Source organism: Crotalus tigris, unplaced genomic scaffold (genome assembly GCF_016545835.1).
Source record: "Crotalus tigris isolate CLP2741 ecotype Arizona unplaced genomic scaffold, ASM1654583v1 scf7180000020929.304458, whole genome shotgun sequence".
NCBI classification, from domain to species: Eukaryota; Metazoa; Chordata; class Lepidosauria; order Squamata; family Viperidae; genus Crotalus; species Crotalus tigris.
The window spans coordinates 167,311-193,222 of NW_024098262.1; the positions used below are offsets into that span (position 1 = coordinate 167,311).

General features: G+C 39.3%; 2 protein-coding genes across 3 annotated transcripts in view; both read left to right on the plus strand.

Annotated features, from left to right (window-relative positions):
* ARHGAP27 (Rho GTPase activating protein 27) overlaps positions 1-3,622 on the plus strand; it is an 82,265-nt gene extending 78,643 nt beyond the window's left edge. Inside the window, exons 15-17 of the mRNA XM_039368735.1 lie at positions 123-257; positions 2,138-2,243; positions 2,742-3,622. Of these exons, the coding sequence (XP_039224669.1) occupies positions 123-257; positions 2,138-2,243; positions 2,742-2,919 (419 nt within the window). The 3' untranslated portion in view covers positions 2,920-3,622. The remainder of the gene's footprint in view (positions 1-122; positions 258-2,137; positions 2,244-2,741) is intronic.
* Positions 3,623-3,754: 132 nt separating this feature from the next.
* TMEM98 (transmembrane protein 98) overlaps positions 3,755-25,912 on the plus strand; it is a 40,676-nt gene continuing 18,518 nt past the window's right edge. The window contains exons 1-5 of one of the 2 annotated variants that reach the window (XM_039368737.1): positions 3,755-5,713; positions 23,044-23,239; positions 23,561-23,692; positions 25,367-25,400; positions 25,560-25,675. In XM_039368737.1, coding sequence (XP_039224671.1) covers positions 23,109-23,239; positions 23,561-23,692; positions 25,367-25,400; positions 25,560-25,675 — 413 coding nt within the window. In that variant the 5' untranslated portion in view covers positions 3,755-5,713; positions 23,044-23,108. Of the gene's footprint in view, positions 5,714-6,953; positions 8,026-23,043; positions 23,240-23,560; positions 23,693-25,366; positions 25,401-25,559; positions 25,676-25,912 lie in introns of those variants that run through there. The other variant, XM_039368738.1, reaches the window with a different exon arrangement.

Below are 25,912 nucleotides of genomic sequence, written 5' to 3' on the forward strand. Positions count from 1 at the left end.
GACTGTGAATAAATGTTGGTCTAAAAATCAGCTGTAGTTGCATTGCTATCATTATCTTTATCTTCAGTGCTATGGGACATGGGATGGGATTGTGTATATTGTAATTTTCATTAATTTTGCAGATGAGCATTTGGATCTTGATGGTGGCCGTTGGGATGATGTTCATGTCATCACTGGGGCACTCAAACTCTTTTTCCGTGAACTGCCTGAACCGCTCTTCCCCTTCAGCTATTTCGACAGATTAATTGCTGCTGCTAGTAAGATAATATTTGACTCTTGAGAAGAATAAAAGGATTATTTAGTGGCTAACTTTGAATATCAAAGCCATAAATTTTCTGATTGTAAGACATTATCTCCCATAACTAAGGTGTGGTCAGACTTTAATATATACGTAGAATGTTTTTACTGAATACCTGAGATCCAGAAATCATAACAGGACAAAATTTGAGGGGGAGGGCTTAGTTAGTCTTGACTCCTGATGACTGGCTGGACTAATACATGAAATTTTCATGGCAACAATTTCAAAAGTGACTTACTACTTCTTTCTTCCTAGTGACTACCTCAAAATTATCAGCTGGCTTCATGCCTAAGCTGAGCTAATACTTCCAGAACTAGAATTTTGAGTTCAGAAAGGTGATTTTAATATTCTGCATATAAAAATTCTTTTTCCAGGTTATCTATATTTCAGTTGTTTCTCTTGTTGAAGCAATTGGAAGTTAGAAATTGTGTCAATCTAGCAAATTGCCTAGATTGATAGTAGAAGATATAGGTCTATTTTTATTCTGCCCATTCTTTCCCATTGCTTATTTATTATTTAAAGCAGAGATAGAGAACTTGTAGCAACTGAAGATCACACTTAACTCTTTCTAAATTGTGGTTAGGTAGAGTAATATTAAACAGACAGAGAGTAACATTAAACCTGGGCACGGCCAGGTCAAAACAAAAAGAACTAAAAATAAATTGAGTACATTTCTGTGGATTATAATATTTAAATCCAGTCTAAGTTTTTAGTATATAGAGCCAGTTTTGTCTAGAGGTTAAGCCACAGGATAGAAAGCAGGAGACCGTGAGATCAACTGTTGCCTTAGTCATAAAAGTTATCTGGGTAACTTTGGGCTCTCTCTCAGCCCAGCCCACCTCACAGGGTTGTTGTTATGGGGAAAATAAACGGAGGAAGATATGTTGGATATGTTTGCTGCTTTGAGTTATTTCTAAAAATAATAAAGGCAGGGTACAAATAAATAAATGATAAATAATTTAAGGAGATTCCTTCAAATAACAGTGTTACAAATCAAAAGTGTCTTTTTATCAGCAAATTTCAATGGGGAGATGGTTAATAAGATCCCATTAGAGCTCTGTTTGGGAAAAGTAACACAGATTGCCTTTTCCTGCCTTGTGACAATTAATATCAATACAGGTAACGATAACCACAAATATCAACATCTGATGGTCCCAGTTGGTTATTGTCACATTGGATGCCATACCAAAAAATCTTGGACAGCGCATGAAAAATCTGCACATTGACAAAATTTCCATCTGCCAATTACAAAAGGCCATTCTACTGGGATCCACACAGATATATATTACAACTTCCTAGGTTCTTAGAAAGAACTTGATTCTTAGAAAGAACTTGATGCATGTGAAGGCCAACACAGCTAAAGAACTGCCAGCTGTGATAATGTTTTTAGTGAATAATGATTTTAGTGAACTAAGTATGTTGTGAGAAAAAAGAAAAAATATAGAGTTAAAAACATGGACACAAGCAAAAGCAAAATAGAATGGACACTTCATCATAAACACATAGAGACCACATGTGAATAATATACTGTTTTTTGGAATTTGAGGAGTCATGGCACGTAGCAAACCAGGTTTGGCAAAGCCTTTCTTTGTAAAAAAAAAATCGTATTAGGAGAATGTGACTTCTGGTCTGATATGCACCTTCCCAACCCCTCCTTTTACTCTTGACTGCTGTGGGAAGAGCAGGGTAAGAAAGTACATAAATGGTATGGTGTCCTGTGTTTCCATCGCAGTGAAAAATAACAGTGGAAAAACTCCAGGTAATCTGTTACTTTTTAGAATTATTTATATATAAAGAACAAAATGATTAAAATCTCCTTTGGGGGGGGGGAAACTGCAGAAACTATAGACCCCGCAAAGCGAAGGCATGACTTACGAGAGGTTGTCTATTCTCTACCTCCTGCTAATTTCAATACCACGAGGGTTCTCTTCCAGCATCTTTCCAGGTGAGCAACATCATTTACCAGATCTTTTAGTCAGTTTAGGCTGTTAAAATACTAACTTTACAATAAAAGCAGCCCTGTGACCATAGATCCTTTGTAAATGTATTGCTTCAGCCACAGTCTCTTGCAACTAGACCCTTATGACAGTTTACTTTGCCTTTTGGTCTTCCTTCCTTTAAGTTCCCACTAGGAAGCAGATCCCACCTGGTTCCCTATCTGCCTGCCTGATTGCCCTACTGTAGAAATTTAGTTGATGACACTTTCAGTGCTGTGTTACTTGAAAGAAATAATATTCAATGAAACTTAAGCAGTCCGATGGACACAAAAGGGCAAGTGGGTAGCAACCATCTTTATAGAAGAGTACTAGTACATCATAAAAGTACTGTAAGTGATAAAATTAAATCCAGCCAAAAGAAATTAGAACTTAAGTCCACTTATTTCTGGTGGCATAGCAGAATTGTTCTTATAGCTTCAAGGTGTTCTTCCTTTTTTTTCCCCCAGGGTTATAGAGTTCCGGGAGAAGAACCGCATGTCTCTGCAGAGTATTGCAATTGTTTTTGGGCCAACTTTATTGAGGCCACAAGACGAAGAAGGAAATATAGCGATGTACATGTTTTTCCAGAATCAGATTATGGAGCAGATTCTTAGTCAGACCAGTTACATATTCCCAGAAAGTTAGACATAGAGCTGTACAATGGAGTGGCTTCAATGTGAGAACAACTCCTGTTGCTGTAAGAAAAGAGGTGTCACTGGCTAGAGCCAAAGATAGGGACAATGAAGCTGAGCGAGAAACATTTGGCAAGCAATCAAATCTTCTCTGCTGGATTCAAAAAGTTTGTTTTTGTAGGTTGGAAACATGGGTGAGGAAACCCTGTTGGACAAGTAATGGGCTAATTGCCTGGCACGGTATTCTGCATCCGTGATTTTCAACATTTTTGTTGACTATGTGATTTAGTTTGTGTAAAGTTTGGAGAAAGGGGGAGGCTTTGTGAGTGAATCTAAAGATTTATTTTTCAACCAAAGTAATTATTTTTCAAGCAATACCGCTAGTTGTGAAGGAGTTGAGGGAAATAGTACACCGATTAATATATTTTGAATCTTGAGGAAGCTTTTCTTTAATGAAATATTGTTGAAAATGTGAGATGGGCTTGAAGAAAGTCAGACTTTCATTTGGTTAACATTGGTTGCTCTGACCCCACTTTATTGATTGAAAGACATAAAATGTCACAGTACTAATACATGATCACAGTATTGGCATTGTAATACAAAATTCAGATTTGTTGTATTAATTTCTGTGTATCATTGCTTGTTCCAATATATGTGTAAATTATCTGACATAAGATAACTTGCACTTTGAGATGAATAAAGAGGAATTCAACTTATTTGTGTATCTGATCCTTGGGTAAACCAAGTTCAATATAATCACATAGTGAAGGAGGGCATCCCATGAATTGTACAACCCAACAGTTACATCACCAACAATGGTTGGCAAAATGCCCAAAAGTTGTAGCCCTTCAGAAGATTGAGAGGTCAGGTTGCAGCACCTGACCTCTCAGATACTGCATGCTCCCTGGTTGGAAGCTGCTCAGAGAGCTTGATGTGCCTCTCCCACAGGGATGCAATGGGAATTTTAGCTGGATCTTTTTTTCTCTACTCCTCCAAGTTCGCCCATTTTTAGACATTCTTTTGTACCTCTTACTCTGATCAGTTTTCAGAGAATTATTCTGCTAAAAGGCAAAGACCGTAATAGTTCAAGGATATATAGGCCACATTGACTGATGGCACTGCCACCTGCTGATGTGAAGATTCCTTCTTTTAGAATTATTTGGAGGGATTAGCATTTTTCCCCCATTAAACTATGGCAGTATCTACTTAGCCTTAGCCTAAAGCCAGCCCAGGACAGAAAGAATTCCAACTTCTTCCTTTATATGATTTCTTTCAACATTGCATTGGGCTGAAAAGAAAATCAAGGTAGCAAATGCATGCAGAAAGTTATTCTGCTGACAAATGGATGGCAAACACAAGTTTTTAAAACATCACAAACTATTTTGGAGAGAATTTCTCTCTCCTGTTTTATTATAACAGTACTTCTTGATGGAGAGAGGGAGGCACTGTATCCAGGCTTTTTAGTGAGTAATGAAGCTGGAAGATCTAGTATATTGTCCAGGTCTTAGGTATCTTTAGCATTAATTTTTACCTCCAATTACAACTACCCAAGCATTCTTTTACAGAAATTAGAAAATTTGAGAAACCATGAGACAGCTGTCTATACTCATTATTCTTTCCTAGAAGGCTCTACTTTAGTCTAAGATTGATGATACAATTAATTCTGTGGCAAGAATGTACGTGTGTGTGTGTGTGTGTGTGTGTGTGTGTGTGTTTAAGTAGTAATTTGTGATATAATGCAAGCAACTATGCCTCTGATAAACATCATCAAATATAATTGGATTCTTTCCCTAATATAGTTTAATCCTAAATACTTCTTAGGAAGCTAAATTTGAGACCCAGATGCCTTAATTAGATAATAAAAAATAGTGAATATAGTACTTCTTTTATCTCCTATACAAAACTTGTTTTTAAAATGGTTGTTACAGCTGGAGGTTTTTGTTCCATTATGACTTCTCCTAAAGTAAACAGCTATCCAGTAAACAGATATACAATAATAACTCTTCAATAAAGCATGCTCAGCTGGGGAATCCTGGGAGTGGTAGTCCACAGGTCTCAAAGTTGCCCAGCATTAAGAAAAGCACTAAGATACAGTCAAAATGAGGAAGTGGCATCAAAATGGAATGAGGCTTCATCAACTTGCTAATTGTAACATGTCTTTTCTTGTGGCCTGCTAGTGGCAAGGTTCTCCATCTTGGGTGAGAGGCACAAAAGAAGAGAGATCAGACTTGAGCGGGCAGAATGGGAGCAGAATCAACTTTCATTCTAGTTTCTGCTCTTCATTTTGCCATTGCAAAACTGCAATGGGCAGTTTTATGACAAAGTTTGGGAACCCTCTGGGATATAAAGTTTACTAAATAAAATTTGCTTACATCTCTTTTCCAACTCTATCATCAGTGAAATCATTATTTGTGAGGGAATCACACAAATTCATTTACTATTTTAGGGGGCCTTAATATAGAAAAGTTTGTGAAATGCTGCTTTATAATATTTATTAGACAGACTACAGTATATTTCATTCTTGGGCATACTGCAGTTATTTTCTTCTGCAAGGAAGGTTGAACACATCTCAGCTGAAAGCACCCACCCCAAATCCTCCATGCATGGCCAGCCCACTTTCAAAGCTCGCCTCTGTCCATCTGGCATCCGTTCAGTTTTATCTTGCTCAGGAATGTAGGCAGGACTTAACAAGAAGGCTGAAGAGTTGTACTAGCAGACAAGGGGCCTGTCTTACCTTCGAAAGAACTTGCTTGGAAGAGTTCTTGGCAAGTGAAGCGGTGTGGCCTTCTCCAGTACAATATTCCCAGGTAAAGGGAAGGACTATTTTAGTGTGCATCCCCATTGCCTCTAGGTGAAGCCTTTTCCTTGGGGGGGGGGGTTGATTCTCCAGCTACATTTGGGTGCATTTCCATTTACTTTTGTTAAAAGATCTGAAAAGAGGCAAGAGGTTTGTTTTAGCCCTCTTTTGTTTTAGGAGTAAAAAATGATCAGAGTTCACCGACTAATCCTCTTTTAAAAAGCAGATGTTTTGCTTCAGAGAAGGCCGCTGTTATGAGGGAGCTGTTGCTAAGGCAAAATTCCTAAGCTTCCTCACTGCCATATTTCATGTCTCTTTTTTTAATGTTATGAATTTTACAAAGGGGCTGTGTTGACAGTGGGCTTAGTAATATATCCAGGAAGTTTCTCTGATAATAATGAAGTTATGGTGCTTGCATAAAAAGTGGCGAACAACAGAAACTGTTGGAAAAACACTGAAAATAAAATAAGACATTCTATTGTTCTTTTTTTTTAGGTATTTTAACAATTGTAAGGTACCCAAAATGTCTGGAAGCAGCATATACACATTCATGCTATGGTAGATTGCACAATCCACCAGATGTTTACACTGACTTTGGCATTTTTCCCACCTATTGAGTCCTTCCCAAAGACCTAGGATAGGTAGATATTGTTTAATAATATTAAATGTATCATCACAGGATGTAAGCTGTTCCAAACAACTTGCCTTTTGTAACTGACTGATAGTGATTGTGTCAATACTGATGACGTTCATGTGGTGTTCTAGATGCTTTGGAATTGTATCCTATGCGCTTATTAATTTTGGTATCACTTTTGCATTTTTTTGCCACAGTTCTATTTCTATTTGCAGTTATTCTATTTCTATTACAATATACTGTATCTTTGTATTTTGTAATTTTCTCCAGATTTATTATTATTATTATTATTATTATTTGTTTGTTTGTTTGTTTATTTACTTACTTACTTATTTCATTTTTAAAATTTATATGACCACTCACAGTGATTCAGACACACTTAAAGCAACTAAAAGTCCACCCCAGCCAGGGGCAGCAGATGCAGTCACACTAGCCACTTGACTGGTTGTTTCAGCTTGAGATCCAGCTGACAGTCCATGTTTTCAAGGCAATCCAGAAAAGTAAGAAGATGGGAGTCAGTCTTATCTCTGGTGAAGTGATATTCTATTAACAGGGAGCCATAACTTTTTCTTGGTCCCACAATTTGTTTTCTATTCCACTGTTTCCAGGTATTGCAAGGACTATTATTATGTGTGCGTAATTTATTGTTATATTCTACGTCTAACTGTAGATTACAGCCTAAGATTGATGGAAACTTAATAATTCAGATCTTAACCAAGAACCTAAGAATTATTGAGGTAGCATCTAAGAATATAGGCAGTTCCAGACAGGATAACTCTTGTAAAATTAGGGTGTTCAGAATGAAATACTGATAAATTCCATACTTTCAAATATCAAGATAGTCCTTTAGGTATCACTCTGAGGGTTCCAATCGCAATTGGATTTTTTTTCCATAAGCACCCAACTTCAATTTGCAATATTTCTTAATTTTATACAATTGTTTCTCTTCAATCCTAGTATCACCAGGAACAGAAACATCAATGAAGCAGATTTTTTCTTCTTTTCAATAATTATTATATCAGTCATGTTACAAATAAAGTGCTATCTGTTTGGATCTTAAAATCCATAAGATCTTAACCCACTCATTTTCCAAAACCTTCTCAACTTTTTGGTCCTATTGAAATAGATTCCTCAGCTTTTCAAATGTGGATCAAATAAAGATTAAGATGCCTTAAATGTTAATCCAAGTTGTGCAAGAGGGCAGGGGAAATACATTTTTATATTATACCACAAACTCAGGAAAGTATGGCTAAGTCACATTTTCAATGAGAAATTATCCCATTATATCCATTATAACAACGAATTGATTATGATAATGAGATCTGCTTTGTTGTTTAACAGTGCAAGATTTATATAAGCAGTAGAATTTAAGGTCCATGGATATCACACGCTCTATTTTACATGTAACTGCAAACTGTGCTAACCTCCTGCTCTATAGTGAATGTACATGCAATCCTTTTTTTTTTTTTTCCATGAAAAACCGATTGAGCCAGTGTCTAGTGTCTGCCAGACTAAAAGTGTTTCCAAGGAAATTATCTTTGTCTTCCATGAGTTCTTGCAAGCTATTTGCTGTGGGTTGGGATAATGGGGTAAAGGTCATGCATGAGTAAGTTGTTATTTGCTCAGTTGCTTTTTTCATGTTAAAGTTCCGGTAATGGCGGCAGATCCTATATTTCTACAGAGTACAGGTGAGAATTTTTTATTTTTTAAAGCCTGTAGTTTCCTAAGTTAAATTTGTTAGGCTTCTTGTAGCAAAACCTCACGTCCCAACTTCTGCACTGTATGCACAGTATAACCAAGCAAAACACAACCATATCTCGCCTGATTGTTTTAGCAACTTAGAACTGAAGATCCTTCAATTAAGGGTTATTATTTGGGTTTAGGTACAGTACTTAATAAAATGCAGCCAGATTTTAACTGATAATTTGCATATTTGCCAATTTTTAAAATTGCCAAAGAGTTGAGATACCAGTTTCATTTGTTATCCCTATTACCTGACCTTTAAAAAAATAAGTCTGGAAGGAAAGCAGTTTTCATTCAAATGTGATGTTTCCCTTTCAGGTACAGAAGGTTTTTTTTTTTTAGTTATATATGATTTCTAGCTATTAAAGATATTACTGCATATAAATTTAACTAGTAATAATAATTAGGCAAAAATTACTTCCTTTGCTCTTGAGCTTTCAGTTGCAACTTGCTTTTTATAGTTGATTATTGTTATGTAACCAATAATAAGATAAGGCTAAAGTTTCCAAACTTTAATGGCCTGGTATAGACATAATGCTGAATTATGAATTATGATATACAAACTAAATTGACTGGTTTTACACATTATGCTTTACCATAGTTGTTGTCAAGGGCTAGGAGAAATCAGGAGATTCAGGCAGTTCAAATGAGTATAAAGATTTATTGCAAGCTTAAGCTCTCTACAACAGTGGTTCTCAACCTGTGGGTCGGGACCCCATTTGGGGTCGAACAACCATTTCACGGGGGTCGCCAAACAATGCAGTCCGCCATTTTTTTCCCGTTAGCTGTGCTACTCCCTTTTATTCTATTGGCTTTTGAATAGAGTCTAATTCTATTGGCTTTCAAAAGCCAATAGGGATTGTCCAGGCTGTCTCTGCCCTGCTGAGCCCGCCAAAAGTCCCATTCTGCAAACGGTGCTGCACCAGTTGAGTAGTCCTCGACTTACAACCGGTTGAGTAATCCTCGACTTACGACCGGTTGGGGGTCACAGCATTAAAAAGGTTGAGAACCACTGCTCTACAAGAATCTGAGCTACTAACAGTCAAAGTGAATTGGTGATAGATAAAAGTCAAAGGAATTCAAGGTGGCTGGACTAAAATTTCTTATGGGCATGCAGGGACTCTTGACTGATGAGGCATTTGACCCCCTCCTTTGGGCTCAACCTGGTCATCTGCTATATCACCCATCCCTCCATATTGGCCCCTCTCCTCTTCCATAGGTTCATTTATGCTGCTTTTCCCTTCCAGCATTCGAAGTCTGAGTTCTCATGCAAAATTGGCAAGGGTGGAAGGGAGACAGTTTCAAAGGACTACTCCTCCCCTTCTTCTCCAGGAGCTGGTTGTTGTAACACACAAACATTGTTAGAGGGTCCCTCCCCTTCCTTTCTCAGGAATTGAAGGCCAGATGTGGAAGGCAAGTCTCCCTCATCCCCCTGGAGAAATGCAGAGGGACTGTTTAACATATTCTTCAACAAGTTCCTGTGGTGAAATTTGGCAGAGTGCTAGTAATTTGGTTGGCCATGGCTTGTCAGGGAAGTACTGGAGGAAATGACAAATTAAATCAAGAGCATGAACAAACTGTGCATTTTCCCAGGAGTGATCTGCAACCATGTAGCCTTTCCAATTAATCAAGTACTGGATGCCTTTTCCTCTTTTTCTAAAGTCTAAGATTTCATCCACTTCATATTCTGGTTCTCCCTCTGCTATGACTGGCATTGGAGAGTGTTGCTGGGATCTTATTGTGCTTAGGGCAGCATCTTTGGAATGTAATACTTGGTGAAATACTGGCCTTTCCATTCATGGCAAAGTGATGAACTGAGGAAAAGTTGACCTTGACATTAAGTAGCTGAAAAATGCTTTCCAAAATTTAGATTGGAATTGCATGCCTCTGTCTGACACAAGTGCTGAGACCATGCCATGGTATCAAAAGATGTGGTCTAGCAAAAGTTGAGCTGTGTCTTTATTCTTATGAGTAAACCCTGGTGCAGTTGGGTGGCTCCCAACCTCTCAACGGTTGGTAGTGATTGATGAATCTGGAAATTGGAAGAGTGTAGGATTGTTGTTGGTTATGGGAACTATTGAATAATAGAATATTCTGGTTTGTGAGAGAACGCATCTGGCATTAAGTTCTTGGAAACTGGGATGCATTTAATGTAGAAATCAAAACATGAGAAGAATTGACTCTATCTGATTTGTCTGGGTGGTAGTGGCAGGGTATGTAGATTCCTGTGTCAGTGTTGACCTCTATAGGAAAATGTGCACCTTCTAGGAAGTGTTTCCAGTGTTGGAATGCTGATTTAACAGCAAGGAATTCTTTATTAAACATGTCATAATTGTGTTGTCGGGCAGACAGAGCTCTGGAAAAGAATGTGCATTGCAAGAGGCATGGCTGTCTTTTGTCTCTCCCACCTATAAAGGAACAGCTCCAATGGCAACATCTGAGACATTGATCTGGACAATAAATTTCTTTGATATGCCTGGGTGCTGAAGGAGGTGTTCACTAGCAAAGATCTGTTTTAACTCTTTGAAGGCTGATTAGTGTGTAGAGATCCAAATGAATTTAATTCCTGTCTTTGTCAGCTGGATCAGTGATTTGGCTTTATGAGCAAAGCCTGGTACAAATTTTCTGTAGAAGCCCAGGAAGCATTGGATATCTTTCGCTATGCAGTCAGTTGCTGGTCTAGCATAGCTTGGACTTTCTGGAAGTCCATTTAGATGCCTCTAGTTGTTGTAAATCAAAGGTATATTTTTCTGGCTTGACAAAGAGGTGATTATCTCTTAGTCTACTGAGGACTGTGCACATGTGGTCCATGTGCTGAGCCTCATTCTCAGAGTAGATTAAAATATCATCCAAATATAAAACCACACAATTATCTATTAAATCTTGAAAAATTTGGTTCATGAATCTAGAAAATGGGAAGGTCGTATGAATCCTTTTTGCAAATTTAAAGTCTAAATATTGTTTTAAAGTTTCTAATTCTGGAATAGACATTTGGAATTATCTCTTGACAGGAATTTTGAGACCAGAGACCAGGTTTATGGTGCAATCACAGTCTCTGTGTGGAGAGAGGGGCAAGGTTTCCTCCTCCCTGAACCATCAGTGAAGTCTGCATATTTATTTGTCAGATTGGGAGTCTCCTGAAAAGCATTGGGGGAGGGCTGGTGGGGGGTTCAGAAGACCGAACACAGTGAGAAAAGCATTCAGGATTTTCAAAGGCAATAAATTATTTTTCCCATTTAATAACGGGGTCATGGTGTTGTAACCAAGCAGTTCCCAGCACTAATGGAAGATCAATGAGAGTTAACTCTTCAGAATGCTGATTTATTGTTAACTTCAAAGGTTCTGTGGCATGAGTAATTGGGCCAGCTTGTATAATTTGGCCATCAATAGTTATCACTGGCAATGGAGAATTCAGAGACATTGTAAGTATCTTTTCAGAACTGTTATTAGGCTTATGAAGTCATAGATTGAACCAGAATATATTAAAACAAGGATGGTGGTTTCCTGACCACTGGGAAGAATCAGGGTGGAATCAAATTTTATTAACATACCTGACTTCCGGTTCCAGTTCGCAGTGACTCCCGTCGTATCTGGAAACTTGTCTCCACATCGGCTGGGTTTTTCTTTGCCGGTAGACGCCTTGTGGGTCGAAAGTCGCCCTGGAGGGGTGATCACCAAGGAGGAAGCTTGCTGGAGACTGCGGGAGGGTGGCAGCTTCTCTCGTGGCTCCAGCTATTTCCTGAGGGCCGATGGAGCAAAAGATCGTCCTGTAAGATGGCCGATTACCCTGCTCACTAGCCGAAAGTCACAGCAACATCTAAGTGTGAATAAACCCACTGCGGATGATCTGAGTGAGACCCCTTCTCCTCCTCTCTTCACTCTACTTTCTTCTCTTTTTTTGCCTGTAAAAGCTCTATTGGAATCATTTCCCATCTTGAAAAAGCAGCTTTGGTATGTGTGGAAGAAAGGCGCTGACCAAAAAGGTTAAAATAATTTTTTAAAAAAACTACACTTTATTCTTATCTACTTTGGGGTACAGAAAAACCTTTTTTTAAAGAGCTCTACTATTATACTATACTGGAAGATTGTTTCTTTTTCCACCTTTTTCTCTAAAAGATAGAAAGGGGGAGGGAATGGTGTCTAGAAAAAAACTTTTAACCTATTGAGGACATCTACTGGTGAAAAGTTAATACTGCAACTATTGGTTACTGTTTGGAGATGAGATGGATTTGGCCTTCAAATTACTTTTGAAGAGAAAAGATAAGTGGATGCAGCTGTGGGAACTGTGGGGGTGGATATTGCTTTACTTTTATTGAATACAGCCTCCACTAAAAGAATAAAAAAGGGACTCTCTTCAATTATTATTAAAATGGAGAAACCTTATTCACAATTGAACTATGAACTTATATTGGAAAAGATCTATGAGGCTACTGAAGAAATATGTGCTACAGTGAAAGGGATTTCTACAGAATTAAGAGTCAGAAGCCATATTCCAAACCTTCAAACTGACTTTCAGATAACATCTGACCATTCTATAAACCAAAACATACTAGAACAGGATTTAATTGAGACTAAAGAGGAATTTATTTTACCCTACAAGCATTTCATCTATACCTTTGAGGATCAGAAAAAATAAAGACTGAGATTTGAGCCTTTAAAGCAACGAAGCTTTAAGGATAAGAGAAATAGATGCCCAATGCAGAGGACGGGATGCTTCTTACTGTCTCAAATGATATTACAAGCAATAAAGAGAGACTTATTGGCTGAAAGGGAAGCTTTGTTATGGAAACCTGCCTGACCAAAAAAAAGGCCAGAATAAGACTGAAAAGTTAAATTTAAATTATATGTGATGGATCAAAGGCACTGTAGAATTATGGATTGATTTAAGTATTAAGATTTAGAGTTAGAAGTAAGAGAAAAATGGGTGATTATTAGAATATATATTTTAAATAGATTAAGAATGTATTCTTTGGAATAATAGGTTTATTTGTATGAAAACTATTATGTAATGGTATTCTCTGATAATGTGTACATTATTAGGTATGATAATTAACTGGATGAAATTTGAATTTGGCTCAATGGGCTGAAATGATTTAAGGTCTGATATTATTTTGTTATTTTGTTATCTTAAAGAGATTGATTGATGGATGGATTATATATGTATTGTTATTGTTGTTAATTGCGAAGTGATGTCCGACCCATCGCGACCCCATGGACAACGTTCCTCCAGGTCTTCCTGTCCTCTACCATCTTCTGGAGTCCATTTAAGTTCACACCTACTGCTTCAGTGACTCCATCCAGCCATCTCATTCACTGTCGTCCCCTTCTTCTTTTGCCCTCAATCTTTCCCAGCATTAGGCCCTTCTCCAGTGAGTCCTTCCTTCTCATTAGGTGGCCAAAGTATTTGAGTTTCAACTTCAGGATCTGGCCTTCTAAAGAGCAGTCGGGGTTGATCTCTTCTAGGACTGACCGGTTTGAATGCCTTGCAGTCCAAGGGACTCGCAGGAGTCTTCTCCAGCACCATAGTTCAAAGGCCTCAATTCTTTGGCGCTCAGCCTTTCTTATGGTCCAACTTTCACAGCCATACATTGCAACTGGGAAAACCATGGCCTGGACTATACGCACTTTTGTTGGCAGGGTGATGTCTCTGCTTTTTAGTATGCTGTCTAGATTTGCCAAAGCTTTCCTCCCCAGGAGCAAGCATCTTTTAATTTCTTGGCTGCAGTCCCCATATGAGGTGATCTTGGAGCCCAGAAAAATAAAATCTGTCACTACCTCCATTTCTTCCCCATCTATTTGCCAGGAAATGAGAGGGCCGGATGCCATGATTTTGGTTTTCTTAACGTTGAGTTTCAAGCCAACTTTTGCACTCTCCTTCTTCACCCGCATCAAGAGGCTCTTTAGTTCCTCTTCACTTTCTGCCATTAGAGTGGTATCATCTGCATATCTTAGGTTGTTGATATTTCTCCCGGCAATCTTAATTCCAACTTTTGTTTCATCTAGCCCTGCCTTTTTCATGATGTGCTCTGCATATAAGTTAAATAGGCAGGGCAACAGTATACAGCCTTATATATGTATAGGATAGACTAATATTTTACTTTAATTAGGAGATATATTGTGTAGTGAAAGAAGAAATAAATGAGATTTGTGATAAAATTAAGGATTTAAGAGATTGAGATCTAAAATATATTTGGAAAGGATACCTGAGTTGATAATTTGTTTCTTTAAAGTCAAATTTGATTATGTTAATTGTAAATTCACAAAGCTTTAAAACAGGTTTAGGATTTTTTAGAAATTTAAATTAGATATGGATTATTTTAAATGTAGTAAATTAATTGAGGGAAATAGAGAGGGAAAATTTAATGTATTGATTTGAGTTATTTATATATGATTTTATTTATGGATATTTGATTACCCTAGCACCACAGTGTGTCTTAAGCACTTTGTTCTAAGAATCAAAAAAACCAATAAAATTTGTTTAAAATTTTTTTTATTAACATACCTGAGCATGGAAGTAATTAAGCTCCATTCGGTGTTTGGGTGGGCCTCTCTGTGAGCTCTTGGAGGGGGGACATTTCTCATTTCCCTGGTCCTGGGGCTTGTTGTCCATGCAGTGAGTAGTGAAGACATTGCTGGGCTTTCTGTTGCCTCTCCTGGGAGGTTTAGTAGGTCAATTCTTGACTATGTAGCCAAGCTTTCCTCAATAGAAACACAGGGTGATCTCTCTGTTCCTTTACAGTTCTTCTGCTCCCAGGGTTTGTTTAACTGCTCCAATTTGCATCAGCTCTTCAGTGTCCAAATCCAAGAGGGCAGGGAGGCAAGTTCTACAAGTCAAAATTCAGCTGTTATAGCAGCTATGCCAGTGGCGGCGAACCTATGGCACAGGTGCCAGAAGTGGCACTCAGCCCTCTCTGTGGGCACGCGCGCCGTCGCCCCAGTCCTAGGCCTTCAGCTGGGTTTTATGAAACCTTTACGCTTTAGGCCTCTGCTGCCATGTGCAAAAAAAAAAAAGGTTCAATCAATCAGTCAATTTCAACTCCTTGCGGGGGAAAAAAAAGATCTTGCAAAGTTGGAATTGATTGATTGAACTTTTTACTCCCACCCAGTTTGCCGTTACCACCACAGCCATGCCCACCCAATGGGCCACACCCAGCCAATGGGCCATACCCAGCCAATGGCCACACCCACCCGGCACCCGACGATGCATAAGTGGGTTTTGGGTTGCAGTTTGGGCATTCAGTCTCTAAAAGGTTCACCATCACTGAGCTAGGTAGAGATCTTGTAGATCCTGTGGATTTCCTTATGTCAGTTGTATGATTATGGCCTTGTTGAAGCCCTTCTTGAATTGTGCTGTTCGGGCTGGCTCATTCCAATCCAGGTACATTGAAGGTATAATAATAGAATTATTACCTTGGCAGAGTTGGAAGATGTGCTGTTTTGCAGTTTTTATCTGAATAGCATTTCCAAAATGCTTCCTAAATCTAATGAGGAAAATTGGGTAGCTATCCAGGATGGGGTTGTTGGTCTCAATGAGTGGAAGCACCCATTGCACAGTCTATTAGAAGCATGAGGGTAAAGGAGACGATCTGCTGTCGGAAACTCCCTAAGTCGGGTGCTGATGAGCACATCTTACTGTGCTAGAAAGGTTCACATCTTATCAGACTACCAGTGAATCTCTGTGATAGGCAGCCAGGAGACTTGGAGATGAGAGCAGCAGGAACTGGCAGTTGTGCCTGGGTAATAGAGCAGGTGGTTGTGGTTGCAGAGGAATTCCTTGTTGAGTCAGGATTTGCATTTGCTGCATCATCAGTTGAAAATTGACTGCAAAATTCCTGATTTCATCTTCAAAATCATCTTGGCATCTGCTGATATAATGGAGGTCCGACTCATCTGCTATTGCTGCAGCTCTGGGATCTGAGCTCAGGGCTAGGATATTCCAGAGCCCAAGAAAAATTTGGGTGAAGGGAGTAGCTCAGATAAATGTCAAGTGCTAGGGGAAATCAGGAGATTTAGGCAGTTCAACTGAGTATAAAAAATTATTGCAATCTTAACCTATCTACAATAATCTGAGCTACTAATGGTCAAAGCAATTGGTGGTAGATAAGAGTCAAAGGAATTCAAGGTGGGCTGAACTTAGATCTCTTGTGGGCATGCAGGGACTCATGACTGATGATACGTTTGACCACTGCATCGGGCTCAGCCTGATCATCTCCAATAGATGTTAGTACAATATGTAAATCTATATCTGAGGTATCAGTTTTATTCAATTCTTAAAGTATTTCAGAACTTGGCAATCTTTTATTACCCATAAAACATGTAGTAAAAGATTCTTCAGCCTACCCTTGAAGGACTAAGTTATTCCATGCACTCTTGAAATACTGATCTAGTTCTCACCTGTCAGAAGTATTTAAATATATAAATTTCCCAGAACTGCCTAATTTGTGAAGTGGAAACCATGGCAACAGGTATAGTCTGCTTTGAAATTTGAAAGTTTCGCAAAATTCATTGTCATAGATTAGTTGTGCTCATCAGAGATCCCAATTTCTATTTTTGGCATCTCCCATTGATGGATGTTGTATTTTGTATCCCAGAACATAAAAAGGAAATCTCTTGACTGGGCTTTTATTTCCAGGCAGAATCAGTGATGGTAAAGGGCTAAGAGGTATTTGTTGGCATAGTGTTGGTACTGGGGAAGGTGATAGTTTTCAAATCTACTGAAAAGGAATGTGGAAAAAGTGGTTTAGGATAGAGATTCTTGGAGAGACACATACAAATCATTCATTTCATTGAAACCTTTCTTCAGTCAAGTCTACCATGATAGTGGATTTTGTTCAAAGGATAGAACAATTAACAGAACAGATAACAGAATAACAGTGTTTGAAGGGACATTGAAGATCCTCTAGTCCAGACATGTCAAACACAAACCCGGGGGCCGGATGCGGCCCACGAAGTGGTTTCATGTGGCCCGTGAAGCCATCCTGGAAACAGTGAGGGAACGGCTCCCTCTGCCTTGGCCCTGGCCCAGGCCGGCTGGGAGCCAATGTACAATTTTGTGGTGGCCATCTATGCTGAAACGCATTCAGTCTTAGCTCCATAAGCCCTCCCCCCCCCCGCATGGCCTGAGAGGAACAGTGAAGCTCCTCTAGTGGACCATGCCTTGGCACTTGCCCTGGTCCCACCCCCTTCTGCCAGAGACCCTCAGTTCTATCCCACTCCTGCCCAGGTCCCCACAGGCACCCTTGACGCGAACGATGTAGAGCTGGCCACACCCACCCAGTAGGCCACACCCACTTCATCCACTACACCTACTCAGGCCGCACCCACCCAGGCCACACCCACCCAGGCCCCTGAGGGAAACCGCAATGCTGATGCGGCCCTCAATGAAATTGAGTTTGGCACCCCTGCTCTAGTCCAATCCCCTGCTCAAACAGGAGACCCTATAACATTTCAGACAAATAGTTGTCCAATCTTTTTTAAAAGCCTCCAGTGATGGAGGACCCACAACTTCTGAAGGCAAGCCATTCCATTGGTTTATTGTTCTCACTGTCAGGAAATTTCTCCTCGATTTTAGGTTCTTCTTTACTTGAATAGTTTTCATCCATTGCTTTTTTTCTTGCCTTCTGGTACTTTGGAAAATAGGTTGACCCTTCTTTTTTGTGGTAGCCCCTCAAATATTAGAACACTGCTATCATGTTGTCCCCAGTCCTTCTTTTCACTAGACTACATGTACTTAATTCCTGCAACTATTCTTCATATGTTCTAGCCTCCAGCCCCCTAATCATCTGTGTTGCTCTTCTCTGAACTCTTTCCAGAGTCTCAACATCTTTTTTATGTTATGCTGACCAAAACTGGATGCAGTATTCCAGTGTGGTCTTACCGAGGCCTTATAAAGCAATATTAACACTTCACATGATCTTGATTCTATTCTTCTGTTAATGCAACCTAGGATTGCATTAACATTTTTGGCAGTTGCAGCACACTGCTGGCTCATATTTAAGTAATTGTCCACTAGGACAGCAGTCTCCAACCTTTGCGGCTTGACAGCCCAGCTGGGGGGAAAGAGAGGAACTAAGCTACGTGAGTGGTGAGTCAGTGGGCATACACACACACAGGCAGCTCAACTCATGCAAGCAGCATGCTGGCAAACACGCATATGCAGCTCAACTGCAAAATGAGCTGCAATCACATATGCAGCCTGGTTCCAAATAGGCCATAGCCCAGTAGTGGACTATAGCTTGAGGTTGGGGACCCCTGCACTAGGACTCCAATAGCAGTTACTGCTATTGAGCCACGTTTCACCTAATCTGTATCTGTACATTTGGTTTTGGTTGCGTAAATGTAAAACCTTATTTTTCTCTATACTGAATTTCATTGTGTTAGCTAGGACCAGTGGTGGGATTCAGCTGGTTCGTACCATTTTGGCAGAACCAGTAGCTAATTTTTGGTTGCCCAGGCCCAGAACAGACTTCCAGAAGTTGCATCCACACAGAGAACTAGTGTTCAAGTCTATCAAGATCCATCTAGATCTTGAGCCTATCTTCTGGGGTGTTGGTTATTCCTGCCAGCCAGATATCATCTGCAGATTTGATGATTTCCCTTTCTATTATCTCATCTAAATTGTTTATGAAGATATTGAAAAGTACTGGGCCTAAAACAGAACTTTGGTTCCCCATTGTTTCTTCCCTCCATGCAGGTGTATATATGTGTGTGTGTGTGTGTTTGTTTGTGTGTGTGTATGTGTTTGTGTGTGTATGTGTGTGTGTGTAGTCAAGGACTACACATTGAGTGCTGTGTGTCAGGCAGCTGCAAATCGATCTGGTGGTGATGCTGTCTATCCCACATTTTTCTAAGTTGCAAGAAGTAGCTTGTGGTCTACTTCAAGGCTTTTCAATCAGTGGTACGGGTACCACCTGTGGTACATTGGCACCTGGCGACCATCCTAGAAAAGTGGTAGCGGGGGAGGGAAATAAACTGAACTGGTGGCAGTACCACACATGCCTGAGCGAGAGATAGCTGGAGCAGCAGGGCTGTCAGGGCTCAGTGGAAACGCCAGGATCAGCGCTTCTTCGGGGCTGTCAGGGCTCAGTGAAAGCTGGAGCTTGGCGCTGATCCTGGTGCTTCTGCTGAGCCTAGAAGAAGCGCCGATCAGCTGGAATGTTGCAGCATCTCCAGGATCTTGTAATTTACATTCACATGCTTGGCATTGATTTATATTTATGACAGTCACAGTGTCCCAGGGTCATGTGAAGTGTCCAAAGCCTGCTGCAATCACCCAGCAGACGGGGGGGAATAAAAACCAAACACCCCCCACCCCCACTGCCAATCCTCAACAGAAATGCTCACAACAATGAAAACCTCAGTCAGGAGGAAGAGCACTGCCAGGCCGGCAGGCAGGTGTCTTGCTCAGCTGTGGCTTGGGGGGCACTTTTTTCAGTGCCATTGTAATTTCGAACAGTCACTTAACGAACTGTTGTAAGTCGAGGACTACCTGTACTTCATTACTTTTTTCCTTTTTTTTTTTTTTTTTTTTGGGTCATCAAGTTTTTGACACCTTGCTAGGCGACTGGTGGTACTCGGATGTTGCCATATCCTAAAAGTGGTACAATGGATGAAAAGATTGAAAAGCCCTGCACTAATTTAATCATTTTGTCAAAAAATGAGATAAGATTTATTTAGCATGATCTGTTTTTGACTAACTCATGTTGGCTACTAATTATGTTTGCTTTTAGGTATTCACAGATCTCTTGCTTGATTATCTTTTTCAGGATGTTCCCAGATATTGATGTCAGGCTAATTGGTCTGTAGTTTCCTAGATCTGTTTTTTTTTTAATGATGGTAATCAGATCAGCTCTTTTCTAGTCCTTTGGTAGTTCCCCAGTGCTCCAGGATCTTGGAAAGGTATGTTTCAAAGATTCTGAGATCACGTCTTCCAGATCCTTCAGAACCCATAATCCATAAGGTCCTTGAATTTGAATTTGAGTGGACAAGTATTCTCGTACCATTTTCTTGCCTGTTTTAATTTAAATTCCTAGTCTGTCTTTTACAGTTCTGTTTTTGGTAGGTTGGGCTATTTTTTTTCTTTTTGTGTGAAGACAGATTTAAAGAATGAATTCAATAGCTCTGTTTTCTCCCTCCTCCCTGTCACTTCCTTGGCATCTTCTCCCATTAGTGGACTTCTTTTTTGAAAGAAACTTTTTAAAATTATTTTTGATATTTGTTGCAAGTTCATTCTGATCTTTAGCTTTTCTAACTTCATTTTTGCAGATTAGGCAATATGCTGATATGCTGCCTTAGTTATATGTCCCTCTTTCCATTTTTATACTTATCCTTTTTGTCTTTTAGTTTATCAGAGAGTTCTATGTGCAACTGCTTAGATTTCTGCTTAGATTTCTTATTTTTCTTTTCTTCAGTGGTTATTGTGTTGGACTGGGCTTTTTACTCATATTTTTCAGAGTTTCCCAAGCTTCTTGAGTTGTTTTCCCCTTTAAAATTTTCATCCATAGTATCCGTCCCAAGTTCTCTCTAAGCTTGTTGAAATCAACTCAAGACATTGGTTTGATTGTGATCTATTGCTTGTGTCTGCATTATATTGAATTATAATATGGCCTGGTCATTCTCCCCCCAAAACTCCTGCAATTTCAACCCCCTTTATCATTTCTTCTCTGCTAATAAGAATTAGGCCCAGTATAGCTGTCCTCTAGTTTCCTCCTCTACCTTTTATATGACAAAGTTGTCAGCTAGATTGGTTGATTCAGAGTTTGTCTCCCATTTGATATCAAAGTAGCTAGCATCCACCATTACTACTGTGCTGTGTTTCCCACATACATTTGTTAACTCATTAGCAAAAAGTTAATAATAATAATAATAATAATAATAATAATAATAATAAAGTTGGAAGGGACCTTGGAGGTCATCTAGTCCAACCCCCTGCTCAGGGAGGAAACTCTACACCATTTCAGACAAATGGCTGTCCAGTCTCTTCTTAAAAACTTCCAGTGTTGGAGCATTCACTGCTTCTGGAGGCAGGCTGTTCCACTGATTAATTGTTCTAACTGTCAGGAAGTTTCTCCTTAGTTCTAGGGTGCTTCTCTCCTTGATTAGTTTCCACCCGATGCTTCTTGTCCTGCCTTCAGGCACTTTGGAAAATAGCTTGACTCCCTCTTCTTTGTGAGATATTGGAACATTGCTATCATGTCCCCCCTCGTCCTTCTCTTCATTAAACTAGACCAGTGGTTCTCAACCTGTGGGTCGGGACCCCATTTGGGGTCGAATGACCATTTCACGGGGGTCGCCAAACAATGCAGTCTGCCATTTTTTTCCCCTTTTCCTTAGCTGTGCTACTCCCTTTTATTCTATTGGCCTTTGAAAGCCAATAGAATAGACTCTCTTGAATAGAGTCTAATTCTATTGGCTTTCAAAAGCCAATAGGAATTGTCCAGGCTGTCTCTGCCCTGCTGAACCCACCAAAAGTCCCATTCTGCAAACGGTGCTGCACCAGTTGAGTAGTCCTCGACTTACGACCGGTTGGGGGTCACGGGATTAAAAAGGTTGAGAACCACTGAACTAGACATACCCAATTCCAGCAGCCGTTCCTTATATGCTTTAGCCTCCAGTCCCCTAATCATCTTTGTTGCTCTTCTCTGTACTCTTTCTAGAGTCTCAACATCTTTTTTACATCGTGGTGACCAAAACTGGATACGGTATTCCAAGTGTGGCCTTACCAAGGCATTGTAATGTGGTATTAATACTTTACGTGATCTTGATTCTATCCCTCTGTTAATGCAGCCTAGCACTGTGTTGTCCTTTTTGGCAGCTGCAGCACACTGCTGGCTCATATTTAAGTGATTGTCGACTAGGACTCCAAGGTCCCCCTCACAGTTACTACTATTGAGCAAGGTACCTGCTATACTATACCTGTACATTTGGTTTTTCTTGCCTAAATGTAGAACCTTATTTTTTTCACCATTGAATTTCATTTTGTTAGATAGTTAGATAGGTTCATAGATAGATAGGTTCATCTCTTCTATTTTGTTGGGTGGCCTGTAGTATATGGCAAGGCTATCCTTTTTTTTTCTTTTATATTGAACCATGTGCATTCTAGGAGGCTTTCATCCTTAGTTTATCTATTTTTATAGGGATGTAGTGTTGTCTTAAATATAATGCAAGTTCACCTCCTTTTTTGTTAGGTCTGTTTCTTTTGAACAGTTTATATCCTTCCATCAGCACATTCCAGTGATGAGTTTTATCCACCAGGTTATCCCACCAGTTTGGGGGCAATCTTGGTTCATTCTCCATATAGATACTCATAAATTGTTTTCTAATTATTCCAACATGTTAATGCCCTAAAACAATAGAAACAGCAATACAGAAAGAAAACATTAATTGCCATCTGCCAAAGAACTCTTTGATTGAACAGACATTTTGACTTTAAAACATGACAGATCAGATGAGCCGTGATTTCATTTTACCAAGCATATACTCAAGATTGCATACTCAGGACCAATGTTGAATATGAATTGCAGCACAATAGTTATACTTTCATTGTTGAAAAAAAATCTGGCAAAGGCATATAATACTTCAATTAATCATAAAATAGTCAAGAAGGGAGCAGATTTGACAGATGCTAGCAAGAATAAGTGAGGATGGGCACAATGTAGATATATGGATATATGAGTAGATCACTCAACATTTCAACATATTAGCAAGGATTTAAGTTCCTATTCTAATAGCAACCTTCTAACACCTGAGAAAAAAGTTAGTATGGTCCATGTTATTTTTTGAAAAGACTGTGAACTCTGCTCAATACTTATTCACATTGCTTGACACAGAACTCTTCTATGTCTTTTCAATTATATTGAGTCTCAATTTCTTTTATAAAAGAAGACCCTGAAAGCTAAATGTTTCATTATTTTTGGTATATTCAACCAACAAGACTTCATTGTATTCAATTTCAATTCTGGTAGAAGTGTTCTGAAGACATCTTGCTGTTGAACTGTCCATTCATCTCCCGAGTTCACCAGGAGCATCAATGGAGACTGTTGTGATTGTAGCCATTGGGGTATTGGCAACCATCTTCCTGGCTTCTTTTGTGGCTCTGGTTGTGGTATGTAGGCATCGTTACTGCCGACCCAAGGACTTATTGAGTCATTATGATACCAGGTGAGGTGATTTTTCAGTTATGGATTCTAGTAATTCATTCACTCACCTGGAATGTTTTGGGACAGCAATTTTCAAAATTTGAAACCAGGATTGCCAAAATTAAGGAGTCTAAGCACTGCAGGCACATCTGAAGGATTCCAAAATGGAAATGTCTAATCTATGACTTTTGTTAATAATAATAAATGACAGTCAATTAAGGATTCTATGACTAAATTTTGATCTCAAAACATACTGATTTTAATGGTCAAAAGTAAGCTTAATTGGGGTGTTTTGACACACACACCCAACAATGCCTTAGATTTCTTTTGTACTTCCTCCTAGACCTATTGTTGATTTAATTGGCACCATGGAGACACAATCTGAACCCTCTGAACTGGAGATGGACGATGTGGTAATAACAAACCCACATATTGAAGCAATCCTGGCAAATGAGGACTGGATTGATGACGCTTCGTAAGTTGGGCAGCAATGTCTTCCAGGCTGCATAATCTGGAAAGGATTGTTTTTCTTCTGCTGGGACAAAATGGGACCAGAGAATAAAGCCCAAAAATCTCTTCAAATTCTTCTCTTTAAATGCTTAGTACAGAAGTACTACATTGAAAAAGGATTGATAGTCAAGTATTTGACAAATATAGCTGAACCAAACCCATAATTTTTCACCCATTTTTTTATGTTGGTGGGGAGAAGAAATTGAATAGGATAAATAGTTGGCTTTTGAAAATATCCTTGTTATCCAATAATATTCATTTTTAGCTGAATGATACTTTCCTTTCACTATGACCACTATTAAACTTAAACACCCATTTTTCCTCCGTATTAGAACTAGATCCTTGTTGGCAGACCCTGTTTTTTTAATCTCATCTGCCACATAAATTGTTTCTTGCTTCCGTTCAAAAGCCTTTAGTGCAGTGATGGCAAACCTTTCAGAGACCGAGTGCCCAAACTGCAACCCAGAACCCACTTATGTATCACTGGGTGCTGGGTGGGCCCATTGGGTGAGCATGGCCCATTGGGAGGGCATGGCTGCAGTGGTAACGGCAGACAGAGTGGGACTAAAAAGTTCAATCAATCAATTTCAACTTTGCAAGATCTTTTTTCTTTACAGCGAGAAGTTGAAATTGGTTGATTGATTGAACTTTTTTTTTTTTTGCACACGGTGGCAGAGACCTAAAACAAAAAGATTTTATAAAACCTAACTAAAGGCCTAGAACTGGGGCAACGGTGCATGTGCCCACAGAGAGGGCTCTGTGTGCCACCTGTGGCACATGTGCCATAGGTTCGCCACCACGGCTCTGGTGGTTACTATCTCCATCCTACCATGCTAACATTTTGCATGGTTTTATCTCATCTGATACCCTTTCTTCCTTGTCTGACAGTTGTAGACCCCGTATTTCCAATGCATCTTATCTTTGCAATACTAATTTAAATGGAATAACAAAGAATGTATTGGGGAAAAGGCTAGAACAAATCTAATTCTAACTTATTAGTCATTTGTACAAGTTATTGGTATGAATTTAATTACTGTTAAAAAAAATCAGGTATTGTCTTTCAGCCTTACATGTGTGGATTTTACATATGTGTAATAGCAATAATAATAGCACTTAGACTTACCTACCGCTTCATAGTGCTCTAGAGCCCTCTCTAAGTGGTTTTACAGAGTCAGCATATTGCTCCCAACAATCTGGGTCTTCATTTTACCAACCTTTGAAGGATGGAAGGCTTAGTCAACCTTGAGCTGGTGAAAATCGAACTGCCGAACTGCTGGCAAATGCCAGTTAAGTCAGCAGAATTAGTCTGCAATACAGCATTCTAACCACTGTGTCACCACTAATCAATGCATTCTTACAGGAGAAGAAATCAATGCTTCATGTCATTTCTTTTCACCCTTCAAATCACTGGCTGCAGAATGTGCATTGATGTTCTGGTTAATTAATTCTTGAAGAGAAATTTGTCAACAACTTGGGTGACAAAAGCCAAATTCATCAAGTGAGCTGAGAACAAAATGTCCTACAGAATGCTCAGAAATAGAAGATCTTGTGTCTGACCAGAAAACTGAATCATGGAAAAGTTCAAATGCAGAAGACTTTTGGTGAACTGTTTCTCTAATTTGCTATTTTTTTTCCTTAGGGGCCTGGTCTCTCACTGCATTGCTATCCTAAAGGTACTTTTCTTATTTTTTTTTTCAAAAATCATAATAGCAAATTATCCTGCACCACAGAAGGTGCACAGTCCATAGGAAGTGCATATGTAAATCAAGTACATTAAGTAACAGTCAAACTCCCACCGCACGCAACACTAATTTATCTTATTTTTTTAACAGATCTGCCACACTCTCACTGAGAAGCTTGTTGCCATGACAATGGGGTCAGGAGCCCAAATGAAGTACCCAGCAAGCCTGAGTGACATTATTGTGGTGGCCAAACGAATCAGCCCAAGGTGAAAGTTGTGAAGAACTTGTGGGGAGCAGGACTCTGGATGAGTCTGGGGAGAAAAAGACCACTTTAGCCTGAACAAAAGATGGGATATAAACCAAATGAATAAACAGAGGGAAGGATATACAGAACACAATCTGCGATTATTGTTTAAGCAATTTACTTCTTTATGAAAAGGACTGTTTCAGCTGGTCATACTTTAGATGGGATTCTTCCATGATTGGGGTAGTTGTCCTTGTTG